Below are 16,036 nucleotides of genomic sequence, written 5' to 3' on the forward strand. Positions count from 1 at the left end.
AGCGAGAACAGAGCTCATATGTTTACACAAACTAGCGATTGAGGCTGTCAGACTCTTTATTTGTATATCTCGTCTCACTGTCAGAGGATAGTGATTTCGAGACTTAGAACGGTGATATGCCCTTGAGCAAGGGTTATAAGTACCCCATCCTGTAATTCGGTTAGCCTGTTGGATAGGAAAAAAACAAAAAATAAAAAAAAAATTTAATTAAATTGAATCCGTATCGGAATGATATCTGTCAAAAATAAAAAAAATGTACTAAACTGTATGCGTGCTTCATATGTGTCAAAAAAGCATGTGACAGTGTCAGTACAGTGACCTCTACGTTAAACTCCTGAGAAATAACGCAACAGGTAACATTGCGATAGCGTAAAATCTATATATGGTAATATTATGAAGAAAATTAAAACTATTAAAACTAACGGGGATCTAACCAAACACGGATATATCCAACGATCTTTCTGCCGTAAGTCAAAGCCAGGAATTCTCTCTGTCATCATCTGAGTAACACTTTTTGAAATATTTTGATATGGGTTCTCTATATCTACCGTCGAATTTCTCAAATGATCTAGCCATTCTGCAGGTTGGCTAGATCATAGCTGCTTTGTGAAAATGTGTGTCTCACTAGCTTTCATACTAGAAAGCTGCGTCTCACGTTAAATCGTTATATGAATCACAAGCACAATCATGAATGACGCCATAGAGATTAATTTAACTGTTTTGCGTCCTAAAATTTCGAACGGTAAGCTGTCATATAACAGGTAATCAGTAATTTTCCCAACAAATTACTAATGTGAGTTCTCAGCCGAACTCCAACTAGACATTGACATAAGACTTTTGATAAAGTAGTAATCAAAGTCGTATTTAATGCTTGAAATACTTGTTCAGGATATCAATTAGCCGACATTTAGATGAGGCTATATGGCTGCGATAGCAACCTTAAAGCATGGAGGTAGCAGCAGGGAAAGATCCGACAATATAGAGGGTCTATGATTCACGTCACCAATACCAGGCGATTAAGAAACCTCCGTATATCAGCCAGTTTCAGCCAATGTGACCGATTTGTGCAGCTTTAAAGGTTTTACCCCGTGCCTTCTGTCTGGCCGTCGAGCATTCGTCTAGAGGGCAAAGCATAACCAGATGTGAACTGTATGTGCTCACGTAGATTACAACAGGTTCATTACATAGTAATACGCTTCACAGAGCAATCTGATATGTGGCAGATCATTACATGTAGCAGGTTTTATCAACTTTAGAACTTTACTTTCGGAGTTCAATCACTAATTACAAAACTTCATATTATATGCAATGAGCTATTTAATGACTTGACAGTGCTCAATGTTTCGTTGAAAAATTAGATATTTATCAATCAACATCTGTACAACGTTTCATCAATTAGGTGGCTCAATTTCAGAGTTATATCACTAATTGCAAAGTTCATTAAATATGCAAATAACCTCAATTAACTTCACACTACTCAATACTTCACAACACAGTCAGATACCTGTCTGATCAGTATCTGCAGCAGATATCATAAAATTCGATGCAGTTATTCCTGAGTTATATGACGAATTACAAAATTTCATTAAATATGCAAATGAGTTATTTATTAACTTCACACTGCCCTATGCTTCTCAGTACAATTAGATATTGTGACATAGCCATTGATAGTTATATTTATCTCTCGAATTTAGCTGTATGAATGACAATGACTGTGACCTATAGTAACCACTTCTGTACGTGGGGCATCGTGAGAACGATTCCCTTGTTTAGTTTGAGACTATTTTGATGTAAACGTTCATCCGCCTCAAGCGAACGTATTGTTTTAATAACTGCTTCAGTCATTAGCATTGACCGGACGCTATGTTGACAGATGTACTGATGGGAGCAACCTTTCCTGTCTTTCACTGCTACCGACTTTCTTTTAGTTAATTATACATGCATACCAAAGGCATGACAATATGCAGATTTAGAGACGATTTAAGTTGTATACTTACTAGACAGAGAGACACGACACTTCACTTCACTTCACATCTTGACGCATTCCTGTACAGAGATGTAGACGCTCTGAGACTTTGACCACGGTGACGTACCGACTTTAGTGAGAAGCCCAGTCTGTTTGACTGTGTTGGACCTCGTCTTTGTAGAACCTGTTTGGAACCTGTTTCGACGCGCGATGACGATGTTGACCGTGACCGACGCGTATTATTAGACTTGTGTGAGACTTAGAAGTTTTACCATGTAACTTATGTTACTCAGCTAAATAAAGTGCTTCGACTTAGAGTATATTTGTGTACCTGTTGCTGTCTCTACTGCCTGACGTTTCACGCCACAGATGTACATACCCGACAATAGCTACATCACAACCACGCTACATGACAATATATATCAAATCAATATTTGTTGCAGGTGTTATCAAATTTGGTGTAGGAATTTCAGTTATATCACTAATTACAAAAGATTATTAAATATGCAAATGAGCAGATAATTCACATGACACTCATAGTATCATAATATTCTGAGATTATCATTTTTGAAAAGTTTCATGAAATTTTTATACAGTATTTCTTGATATATGTCTAAATGATATTTCATAACTTCATTAATATGCAAGCAACAGTAACCAAAATCTGGTCAGTTCTTGCAATTAGCATATAATACCTGTCTCCCAAATCTGACTTCAGATGTTTTTGAGTTATAGTGTACACACAACATAAACGCGCGCACGGACAGACATACATCGCTTTAACATTAGCTCATGTGTGTGAACACGTGAGCTACAAGCGGGACGTGATAAAGTTGCATCACCTATGCGGATGATTTCACGAGGGACAATAGACAGTCCTCATCGACGCTATATAGTAGTCTCTTGTAACTTTTTTCCTATTTCATGCACCAATAAGGCCAATAGCGTTTTCATTTTGCCTGCATTTTTTGCCACTCTACTGCTCTTTACGCTGAAACTGTCAGAGGAGAACTTCCTGACCGCTTGCTCATGGAGACTTTGTCCACATGACGACGCTGTTTTGCAAACTTTACCATGCATCAAATACCCATGGACATATAATAAACCTCAAGGAATGGCATCCTAGAAATGGCATTTCAAATTCTGTCATGTGTCCTAGCAATATTACACTGTAAGTTAGGCCCACATACCAAATGTATACGGTAAATAAATGAATTTTTCTAATAACCGTGTTCGTTTTATGGTTAATCTAACATTGGAACGGATTTTCTAATATTTACATCGCTGAAATATACAGGTCAAATCCAATCCATATTGTAACTTTTCCATATAATTACATCACATCCCGAAACACTGGAAATGATATCAATTTATACATGATCGTATAGGTATGTGTCATTCTTCATGTACGATTCCTTGTATTTCAAAATACAAAGTACATTAATCGTCTGTCTCTATTATAGAAAGGACTATCTCCGCTTTTCTATGCATCATGTAACAAACATCACAATGTAACTCAACGTTTACTGAACCAAACCAAAAAAATTCACAAGGACTGTGCACCAGAGGTAAGTTTTGCGTGTATCCAGAACTTCCCTTAATTAAAAGAATTAAAAGAATATTTTAAAAAGATATGTTTCTGGTCGTCTAAATTATTTTTATTTCAAGACAACGTTAACATCATGGTCGTGTTCATATTAACTCTGTTATATTGCCAAATGATGTTGTTTGCATACAATGTTATACTATTGCTCTCCTTTGCACGACAGATGACACATCTTCATTGGGCAGTTAGAGGGTACTACCCTGATGTTGCAAAAACATTGGCAGGTGCAGGTCTTGACATTAATGGGGAGGTAAAGTATTCATTACACTTTTATAACCAGTTCACATTAAACCCTGCTGATGAAGCCTTGTAGATACTCGAAGCTCTTAAATATCCAATGTACGAAAGATTGGAGCACAATTTTTTGAATTATGTCTTACAAAGTGTGAATTTGGTACCTTTTAGACTTGGAAGGGTTACCCTCTCAAATCGTATTTTTTGAGGGATCTTATATTTTTGCATATGATAAGTTTAGATTCAGATAAAATGCCGCAAAACATAAACAGAGACACCGTGATACCCTGATGTTTGACAAAAACAGAACGATAATTTTCGTGATGGAAAATTTTAAACATTGAAGATCAATTGGAAATATTTGAAATAAACACCTTGGGAACTATCCCTTATGTTTACGTGCATTTTGATTTCATCCGTGGATTTCCTACTAAAATGACGGCCTAAAATCATGTAATTAGACTTGAAATATCATATTTTCTTTCAATAGCATTCTTTCCTGCTATGTATTATGCGCAAGAATACATTCTAAAAGAAGCCCAGTTCGACTTGTATTTACAGTCTTTTGCAGGACGCTTCTAAATTGACATTGAAACACTTTTATGTTAACCGTCCTTTTTTATAGGTGTATGATAGAAGCACAATTTTACATCGAGAAATACGAGATAATGAGCTAGAAGTCATTCAACTTTGTGTTGAACTTGAGGCAGATATTCACAAAGAAGACAGAGTAAGTATTATTTTTCGCCCTTAAAATAAATAACATTGTTACATTCTGCAGTATCACAATTCTGATTTAGGTGCCAGTTTAGGCCAGAAAAAAGTTATATCAAATAATGTTCGACTGAGTGTCATATTTTTGTAAGTAGAAAGTTAACTTGAGAAAATGTTGCTTTTTCCGTTTGTTGTTTGCATCACAAAGACGATACGTTTTAAAACATATCTTTTGTATGGATGATGTTTTTTCTAATGTTAATCAGTAACATCTACTGGACATATTGGTCATAGTTATGAAGTACTGTTTGATAGGCATATTCTCTCTGCCTAACTTCAAATTCTCTTTGGATAGCCTTCTACTTCAAATATTTCTTTGAAACCCCCGGTCTCAAAACTGAATATTTTACGAACATGTCCAAAGAGATGACCTGACATTGATTACTTCAAATGACATTGGTTTAAAAACAAGATCAACTTCATTTTGGTAGTCATTAAATATACAACTAATCATAAGTGATTTCCAGATGATTTATAAACTCTGAAATAATAGTGTTTCTCTAGACATGAGTAATGTGATACAATGCTGTAAATAATTGTATCACATTACCTCGTTTACTACTCTTTCTTTGTATGCTGAGAATGTTCCCACAATAATTATCATATTTAGAGCTTCAAACCCAGGTAGATTTAGAGAATGACCATATATAACATATAACAAGTGAAAATTGATACAGTAAAATGCTGACCGACCAGCGGGAGATAAAACACATGCAAAATCGCAGAGAATAAAAGAATGGACGTTTTGGGTTCAACAGATCGTCAGAACTAAAACTCGCCTGCTGATGTGCAGCGCGCTCTGAAGGTTCTATCTGATTGTTGATTGTCACTATTCGCAACAACTTAGGGACTATTTCTTTATTATTTAATTATAACGGTAAGATTCAGCCACGCAATAGGATCAACTTCCGAGACTCTGCAAATCAGCCAAACTCGCCGAAGAAACGTGGAAATATAAGAATAAAAACAACCAATCAAACGGGAGAAAGATCGAACGCATTGAACTTTGCCTTCATTCCAGCTGGTGCTAGAGTGCCAACTTTACCCATTGTGGCCTGATCGAGTTTATGACGAATAGATTCGTCGCTTGGAAATAATTGCAGTAGTTGACATGTCGGACAGACCGGGGTGTGGTTGTGTATAGAAATGTTTTCCCATAGGGTATGCAAGCTTTTTGGCGGTCACTGTACGAAGATGTTCCACAAAGCGATCGCCTAGGCGACGCTTTGTTTCGTTAATGTATAACATGCTAAAGCGTTTGCATTTTAAACGGTATATAAGCGTTTTAAACGGTATATTTATGAATTCATTAGGTAGCGTATTGTTCACGCACTGACGTGGACAATATTATTTAATTTGCTTCACAATTTCACCCTGCATTAGAATTTACTTCCACTGTTACAGATAAATCGGTTGCCTTTCTCGACATATTAGTATCAATCAATGTGGATTCGTTGTCTACTTGTATTTATTATAAACCAACAGACTCTCGTGCGTACGTTTGCCTTAGTGGCACCATTTTACTAGTGGTATAGCCACAAACTGATGACGTCAAAATCGCCGTACACAAAACACAGACGACCCGTAATTGCGGCAGTGCCTAACCAATAAGGTTAAGATGATATAGATTTGCACTTTCTTAAAATCACTAACACAATTACCGACTACATAGTTTTTGTGTCGGGTGAAGCACAGCGGGAGCCAGGAATTGGGGTTAGCTGTCCAATTTGTGCGAATGGAGCGAGCGTAAGAGAGCGGAGTTCCGACAATTTGGTCAGCTAACCCCAATTTCTGGCTCCCGCTGTGCTCCGCCCGACACAAAATTAAGCAAATGAAGACAATCACAGACTTTTCAGGGTAAGGGTTAGTTAATTCATGTGATTGCGGATTCCGGGTTGAATATGTCCCCTCTCTCGTTTTATTCCTTAAATTTGTTGTCACATACAAACTGACCCCTACGGCACTGGCCATATAGACACTTTGTTGATACAGCAGTTGCCAAAGAGCGCATACTGTCACTTAACAGAATTCTGAGTTCATTCAACTGCAAGTTATAATCAATTTGACGGTCAAAATAACTTTGTATGTTTCATTTTGCATTACTTCTTCTAAGCATGTTAATTTTTGTCCAAAAATGTCTTTCCCTTATCTTTGCGATCATGCCTCCCAATAGATTATTGGCCGGGTGTATTATGCACATTATGAATCCACAAATGAAAAAATAATCATCTTTATCATACGTGCTAAGCCTGTATTGCCATTCTTCTATTGTTCAGACGGTACTGATATGAACCCATATTTTAACTAGTGAAAATACGAATTATATTTTCACTGTAACCGAACTACTTACAGCGACGCGGACGCGTGACCTTCGCTGTATGCATGACCTTCGTTGGTATATGTACATATAAAACAGCTGAGCGAATAAGACAAATGACAATCCGAAACGTCATTATGATTATGGTAAAAATTCTGTTGTTTGCAGTCACTTCATGGGCATTGCACTTAGGCACAAGTACAGTTGTACCAAAAACATACAAACAAACGTATTGAACATTTGTATAATTTGCCGACACCTGTCAATTCACGGCCGGTCCCGTGGCGGTGCACGGTGCAGTGTTTTCGTGTCGTCTACGCTGCTGAAGATTACACCATGGATGTATCATTACACGTAAAGATATCGGTTGACAGAGCATCATGATAGAATCGCTTTACGACAAGTTTCCTGTTGATGAGCTTAAAGTATCTGGGCGGTGAATTACATCGTTTACAGTCGTAAATGAGCCACGAAAATCCAACCGCACTGAAAATACTGGCGACAGACAAGGAAAATATACGAGAAGACGACAGAAATACCTTTGAAATGTACTTTTATTCGTACAGCAACAAAATCACGAACGAGTTACGACACTACAGCTTACAGTGTACTCACTTCATGTTTTCACTAATCCGCTTACTGAGATGGTAAATTCGGCATATTTGACGTCTGGGAACATGTATAATTCTTCGAGATAAACTGACTGGTACGGGTATTATATCCACTGTATGTGCATTCATAGATGTCGCAAAGCTGCTTGCTCTGCAGCTCTGTGCTCTCAGCTGTTCATACTCGATAAGATGTTGAGCGCGCGAGTATTTTGACCCGATTTTGGCAACCTCATAACTTTCACGCAGGATGAGGTTATGTATTAAAACACGAAAACACACCCATTTTATGAACTCCCGCCTATGTTTTACATCCACCGTTATTTTAAACTAAAACTAAATATTCTTCAAATTGTGAAAACCTGTGTCGACATCGTAATATTTAAATTGTTTGCTTTAAAAGTGCTCCATAAATCCTCCTTTGCAGTGGAATGGCAATATCAAGAAGTGATACGGAATAATATCAAGAAGTGATACGGTTGTCATCACTCCTTAGCAACCAACTTTTATAAGTATAGCCTGGAGGAAGCAAGGTCGTTTTCAAGTTGATTTCGTCGCTAATTTCGGAGCGTCTGTGGAAAACAGTCATAACCAAAGCATGCGTGTATGATAAAGGGGTTATTACACGAAGTTAGGGCGATACCGCGTCGTATTCTCGTGATATGTCCGTATTTTGACTCGTTGCTGCGCAACTCGTCATAATACAGACACATCACTCGAATACGACGCGGTATCGCCCAAACTGTGTTTAATAACCCCTAAATAATGAATTCAAGTTCCGGAAATCCAAACAAAGCTTGGGTAGACACAGTGACAGACATTTGGTGTTTGGAGTTATTAGTCACGACATTTGTGCTTGCTTTTTAATTCTGTTGATCGGCGTAATGCCATATGCTTTATCGATTTGTTCCTCCAGGGTCCATTATTATTATGATGAATAGGGGGATTCTTCACTTTCCATGTCCCCTCACACAGTACAATACATTACCAACAACCCTGTTTGATTTGTACCAACGAATTTGTTATTCTTATAACTTTTCAGTTCAGCAGAAAAGCACTAATGTGAAGTCTCAAGATATTGATTAATTATATTTATTAAATGTACGTTGAAATATTGTAGTATAAATTGCAAAGAAACTCTTATATGACCATAAAATTCACATTCTGAAGGTAATACAAATGTCACAGTTTTGGGAAGACCATTTGAAGGGATCATTCTCTGAAAAAAGTTAGCATGTAAGTTTCTTTTGCCTTTTCTAATTGCAAAAATCAATATCCTTTCTGTTTCATAAAACAGGTGCAACTAGTCTACCTACTTTCCATCACTTTATCCTTCATGGCTGATGACACAATCAGTAGAAAATTTACAAAAAATGCTATCTCCTCCCTCAATCAAGTACAATTTTCTAAATCCTTTAAAATGGAAAGTGAGAAGAAAATCTCATTAAAAGTTGATTTTCAGAATTTTTACAAGTAGTCGAGGAATTTATAGCTGCTCCCAGGCTGTGGAATGCCCTTGATGTTTCTATTCGAAACGCACCTTCCCTGTATTCTTTTAAAACACAACTTAAAACCCATCTCTTTAGGAAGGCATACGGGGTACAATAATTATATTTCTCACAGTGAGTTTTTTTGTCTAACTCCATTAGTGTTTTCCAATTGTGTTTTTAAAGTTGAACCTTTTAGCGTGTACAATTCTGATATTTTACCAGATTGCTTAGTTTTACATTAGCTCGAGTGTGTGTTTGTGTGTGTGTGTGTCTGTGTGCGTGTGTGTACGTGTATATTTATGTATGCTTGTTTGTAATGTTACTTATTATTTTTATGACAACTTTAATGTACTTTCTTTCATCTATATGTGTTGTAAAGCGCATTATTATGTAATGCTATAGAAGAAATAAACATTATTATTATAATCTATATATCTACACATGGGAGACATGGTAGACTTCAATGGGGAATCTACGTTGGCATAAATCATGATGTATTATGGGAGATCTGTGGTACTTTGCGCTTTTGCATATTATACATTGGCGAAACAAAGCGTCGCCCAGGCCATCACTTTGTCGACCATCTTCGCACTGTAAGCGGCAAAAACACTGCTTTATCTCCCGCTGGTTGGTTAGTATTTAATAATATTCAAAGTTCGTTTACTTTGCTGATATCAATATCTTGTTATAGTTTTATGTACATTTCTATTGGATTCTAGTTTTGACGCAGTATTGCTGGTAAAGAAACTCATTGTGTGCTTGTATCACTCCAGTCAACTGTATGCCAAGGGACAACAGGCAATTGGATATGCTTACTACTTAAGCTATTAAATAGTTGACTGTTCATTACCATGCTACTCTGCAGACATTCCTCACCTCTATGAGGCTCTTCCCCAACCAGCTGTACAGCAGCCTTGGTAATTCCACACACCAAATACCTTGTATTCTGAAGTCAATTTCTGATACATCAACCATAAACCAGTCAAGTCATGTAAGGCACATGACTACGCACCAACACCTTGTTATATACTCTGATTTACATATTAATGTAAAAATTGAAGCCAGCGACTGATAATGAAACCACCAATGTACCTCAGTTTACATACACATGAACTTACTACCAGTATTGGCATTGCAGTGCAATACCCAATACGTTATGCCATAAGCAAAGGCACCAGGACTACTTTTGTTTGTAACCAGCTATTATTTTGTGAAAAAACAACAATGGTCGTCAGCAAATGCGGGAAACAAACTTTCAACATGAACAATTTCACAGACAATAACTACGAAAGGATTACAATCTAATGACACGTAAATGAAAACATTTTTGTGGCCCTTTCGGCTTTTCCATGAAGTATAATAACAGACCCAACGGCAGACTATAAGCACATTGTAATCGGGGTATTTGCATTCGACCTGGTGGTGAATTCTTCAGTCCTTGCCCCTGAAAACACCACAACCCCTCACACATACCCGGACTATGGCGCACTTGCACGGTCTCGCCATCGGGTTCTATCATATTCTTATGTTACCAATATATTCTTCTTCGTCTAGTTACAGGAAAAACGTACTCCTTTATTCTATGCAATAAGAAATGATAAAGTGGAAAATGCAAAGTTTCTTCTGGGATCGCATGCAAACTTTTTACCATTATCCGAGGTAGGTTTGCGTGATACGTCATAATGACATACTGATAGCAATTGTACCGGTTGGTAATTATTATTATTATCAATATTCACATAACAAATAGTCCATACAGATATGTATTGAATTGAAGGTCATCTATGAGAAATAAACAAGAAGAAGACTCAAAAATGAAACCACATGGACAACAGTAAAAAGCAACTGCACAGAAAGATCGCTCCGTGAAATCCTTATTGATAGATGTTCTCATTATTTCTCTATCAGGCTGCTTCAGTCTTGCAAGAAGAAACTGGTGATGTTCCAAAGTGGTCAGTGTCACAACAACCCATATACCTGGCAGCAGCCAAATACAAAGAGAAGTCCTTCGTTGATAATCTGAAGAAAGCAGGAAAAAACATAAACGATGCCTTCCAGGTATTTAAATATAGACGCACAACAACGTGATAAATTAGACTTCATTTCTTAACCATCATTGTTATTGTTTCTATTCGGCACATAATGGTACAGCTTGTCTAATAAAGATATGTTTAGTCCCTGCCTATGCAATGATATTACTGTTCTGAACTTTAAACAATATACTAAAATACTCATATACAAGCCACACTGGATGAGAGTGCACCGTAATTTGACTTTGATAAATGTTGTTCTTAAATAAACCTTGAAAAATATAAAATGGCGAACATCAAGAGTTAAGGTCGCACATCGACCTAGCAGCGTTATTTGTTCATAGTATAATGTAAAGAATATCGCCGTGTGTGTTTAATACTTAATTTATTCTATGATAGTTTTAAATAAGGTTGTTGAAAGCTTGTCTAACAGGTTGTGGCGATCACATATAAACATGAAGCATATTGCTGCCTCTGTGTCTTCAGCATTAACACAGAGTCAACCATATGAAACATGCCTTTTCGCCAAATCATGAAACAAATATCAGTAGATAAATACAATATCTTTCTTCGACAAATGATTGCTGATAGAATCAGTGACATTTGGCTTTAGTTGGTGACCACTACCTATTTGACCTACAGATTCATATATTGAGGGTGCCAGATGTGGGACAGGATGCGCTATATTTTCGAAACACACGACATCAATTCTTGGTCTTTTGCCAAGAGGTCCATATATCTTTCTTCCATGAATTTGACTTTGTTGTGTGTAACGGTGATTTACTGTCTGTTTTGTGCTATTTTGTATCTCTCTTTATAAATATTGTATTATGAATTTTGACCTCGTGTTTTTTCGATTATGGATTAGTATGATTGCGATTATTTATCAAAAATGCAACGTGCTGTACATACTCGCCTTTGCTCCTGTTATTTTACTACGTATGTATTGAATCATTACAGTCTAGTACCAGTAATTTCTCCGCTTATTAAAAATACATAAGAGCTGGATAACTTCCATAATGTTCTGAAAATTTTTACACATATACTTAATGGTTTATAGAAAACAATGAACGAGCATCGTACAGGTATAGAACGGATATTTACTTTAATAAGGTTTGCCAACTATTTGTAAGTCTTGTTTCAAAGTCCAAGTCTTGTTTCAAAGATTAAAAGCTTTCTTCTCCTATATTCCTAGGATGGTTTGACCGCTATACATGTTGCAGCTGCTAATAACGAAACGAAGGCTGTTGAAATACTAATGGAATGTGGAGCCGATGTAAATAAACAAGATGAGGTATTGAGATCTTGATTATGATTATATTATGAAACGACCTCTAATTTATGTCGATTAAGTTATCTACTCAAATACTGATAAAAGAGTTGTAGTGGGTAGTTTATCTTTTTTATCATAACGTGTTGCATACTTTAGCAAGTGCATCATTGAAGGTTTTCTTTACATTTTATTATTCATTGTTTCTCCAATACAGCAAGGTTGTACACCCCTTCACCATGCTGTGGTAAAGAGAAACAACGATGTTGTAGAGGTTTTGATCAGTAACATTGCCACAACCAAGGATGCTGTGAATAAAGTAAGAAATGACAACTACACAGTACGCAATATTGCCCATAATGCAATACGATTTGTATGCACGGAGATCAGATTGCACATTGCGTTGTCGCCATATTGCGCGACGCATGAACCACATGTGAACAGTAGCTACGCGATCAGAGTACACGTCCAGTCTAGTCACCGCGATTGCGGTCGCCTCGAAAATATTACGTTGCAAGTGGAAACTTTGCCTTGTACACGCGTGCATGTATTTATCACCTGCCAGGAACATGTACGACACGGTTTTGTGGTTTTACAACAGATGCAGACGAAAGTTGAAAGATGGAACTTGTTTGCACAATCAGTGAATCACCGTTATTTCTGATACCTGATCGCGAAGACAGAAACACATTTTGAAAACTACAAGCTGCACTGAATTGATGCGGCGCCCCTTCAAATTCAGCAAAGCTGTTGACGCCGACTGTGAGCATATAAATAACCGGTCGCAATTTTCAATTGAGACGATTGTGAAGTTCTGTATGAAATACCCCTATCAGCTGGCGTTTGTTGTTATTATTATATGACCGGCCATCACAGTATCGGCAACCACGAAACAGCCTATGTCGACAGTTAGCAAAACTAAGTACCTGCCTGTTCTACTCTGGCCCTAGTAGTTCATGGATCAAGCAAAAATAAACATTTAATCAAAATTCGTGCGATCGAAATATCGTACAGGTTTACCAAAGACTTGTACATCATCTACATGGGCACATACACATTACAGTCATCGGCATATGACGGTGCTTGTGGTACGGTATGGTAACGTAGGATTTTAGTAGCGACACAAGTGAGCGCACACATGAGTACAGTGCATGTGCTAACAAAAGCCAAATTTGTAACATGGCGAATACATTTTTATTCCGATGTGACTGTCCTTTTTCAAACTATCTCCTCCCTCGATTTCGGGGTCAACATAGGCATGCAGTATATCGTTGGAATCGTATTTAGTTGTACAATGATGATATGGTCTTAATTGTTCAAAATCAACATTTCTCATCAAGAAACAGGCTACGTATCATCAAAAATCTAATTTTTCACCAAATATTTGTGATGAAATTTTTTTAAATCGGTCAAACAAAAAACTGAGACCACACATTTACGCGGAGCAAGCATAGCAATGACTTCCGTACTCTTCCAGGCATTGTTGATCAAAAACCAGAGAGAAGATAGCAAAAAATATCTAAAAAAAGGTCAAAAAATAGAAACTCAACTTCAATTTTTGAATAATATGAATCATGCTATAGAGATCTGGAAAAAAACCTAAAAATGTACGCCTTCCGAATTATCCCATAGAAGTAACTGCGAACGAGGATAACAAACATGTATACGCCTATGACCTAAATTTTCAGCTAGTGGCTATTTTTGGACACAGCATTAGTCATATATGTAATGGCGCCCTCGGTGGCACGATGGTGATCTCCGAGCATACAAGTCGTGTTGCATCATGGGCTTAAATGTGTACTGTGAACTACACAATGCTTCAACCTAAACATTCTTTGTCACATTTATTGATGTTAATGTTTGCCCCTTTAGATAAGCCGGATTCAAATTATTGACAAAATTATAGCATTGTTTGGAATGAGATATATGCAATTTCTTCCATATATTTAGAATTAGAAATCGCAGCATTTTGGTCCCATCCCAAAAAGGACACTGGAAAGAGTAGTTGATGAGAAAAATATGGGGTTGAATAATTTTTCCAGGATTTAACAGTCAAAATAAAGGATGTATACAACTACTAAGTTAAAACTTAGAGATATATGAACGTTGCCTGCGCTGCTGTGAGCTAGTTACAATACATTGTGTAAGCAGCCATGCATGCCTGGTGCTAACGGTGCAAACAAGAACTTTTGTTCAACGTCAACGGACACTCAACAGTGTGAACGAAAGCTCTTTTGTACCTGAACTATACATGTGAACAGTGTATGTTAACTCATATTAGACTGTAACTGTTCATGAGGTTGTAGGTGCCTAAGTGCCTTTCCTTGACATAATATTTCTTTTTCCCGTGGTTTTGCTTTCCTTTAAAGTAGCACGTCTGATGCTGTGTGCTCCCTTGAATACTTATGCATTTTTTGCCCAACCCTTCATATGAGAAATAATGGATGATTGTCTTAAATGATTGTTTGTATAATACTCCGAGAAGGTGTGTTTAGAATTAATCGCATTATTATTCATCACCACCAATTCTCCGCCTATAACTATTTTGCATAAATGTATGTCATCAGCTTCCGTTCTTCATAAAATTCAAATGACCTCACTGGTATGACATTTCCAATGTCTCTATATTTTAGAACGGAAAAACATCCCTCTACTGTGCTGCTGAAAGATCTTTTCACGACACAGCCAAGATATTACTTCGTAACCAATGCAAGATACATCCAGATGCGGTGAGTCAGCTATTGTACAATGCTATTGTAATGCCTGTTCTGTTTAAAAATCAAAGAAACCAATATCATTTATTTATTTATTTATTTATTTATTTATTTATTTATTTATTTATTTATTTATTTATTTGGTTTTTAAATTTGTTTTGTTTTTTATTTATTTGTTTTTTATTTGCTCATTTATTGTTGTCAACATCAAGCAGTGGTTAACTCGCATCATTTTATCAGTTATCTTACTTTTGTCCATCTGTAAACCATTTCAAAGTCGCATTAATGGTCTTTAAAGGTATTAATGGGTTTCTGTGGTGCTGCGTTAGCAAATTGCCTCGGACTATGGTTAAAATCACTGTCATATTTGATTCTCACTTATATATGGCACAAATAATCATGCGTATTTTAACCTATTAAGAGATATCACTGTTGAGATATCACCTGCAACACTATTTTACATTTAAATATCAAAATATTTATTTCCGTTACTAATTTATTCCTCCAGTTTGGTACGGACAACAACTCTCAGTTACATTGGGCGTTGGAAAATGGTCACAGACCTGTAGTTTCTGTTTTGAAAGACGCTGGAGTGGATATTAATTCATATGTTCAGGTATGTGTATATACCAGTAACACACGGCATATAACATGTTAAATTTATCAATTGAACATTAGTTTAGGGGGAAAATAGAACCATTAAGAGTGCCGAGTGCCTACATGAATAAACATAGAAATCCATTGGAGAGTAACAATTCAAGGTGACACAGTTTAAACATGTATCTACAACCAAGCCTTCAAAGCGCTTGTTAAACATCCGCAGAGAACGTACACCTCATCAGGCACAGTCGAGTATTTGTTAATTTATTGCATGATATATATATATATATATATTATATATATATATATATATATATATATATATATATATATATATATATATATATATATATATATATATATATGTTTGTATGGTCATTTGCAACTGTTACAGCCATGCCTTTGGATCAGAACAAAACTTTTTGTA

At 36.5% G+C, this 16,036-nt stretch overlaps 1 protein-coding gene across 1 annotated transcript in view; it reads left to right on the forward strand.

Moving 5' to 3' along the window:
* LOC139145636 (ankyrin-3-like) overlaps window positions 1–16,036 on the forward strand; it is a 64,899-nt gene that overhangs the window by 14,898 nt on the left and 33,965 nt on the right. The window contains exons 9-17 of the mRNA XM_070716914.1: window positions 3,430–3,534; window positions 3,736–3,822; window positions 4,432–4,536; window positions 10,556–10,654; window positions 10,904–11,053; window positions 12,221–12,319; window positions 12,513–12,614; window positions 14,929–15,024; window positions 15,518–15,625. Coding sequence (XP_070573015.1) covers window positions 3,430–3,534; window positions 3,736–3,822; window positions 4,432–4,536; window positions 10,556–10,654; window positions 10,904–11,053; window positions 12,221–12,319; window positions 12,513–12,614; window positions 14,929–15,024; window positions 15,518–15,625 — 951 coding nt within the window. The remainder of the gene's footprint in view (window positions 1–3,429; window positions 3,535–3,735; window positions 3,823–4,431; window positions 4,537–10,555; window positions 10,655–10,903; window positions 11,054–12,220; window positions 12,320–12,512; window positions 12,615–14,928; window positions 15,025–15,517; window positions 15,626–16,036) is intronic.

Source organism: Ptychodera flava, chromosome 1 (assembly GCF_041260155.1).
Source record: "Ptychodera flava strain L36383 chromosome 1, AS_Pfla_20210202, whole genome shotgun sequence".
NCBI lineage: Eukaryota > Metazoa > Hemichordata > Enteropneusta > Ptychoderidae > Ptychodera > Ptychodera flava.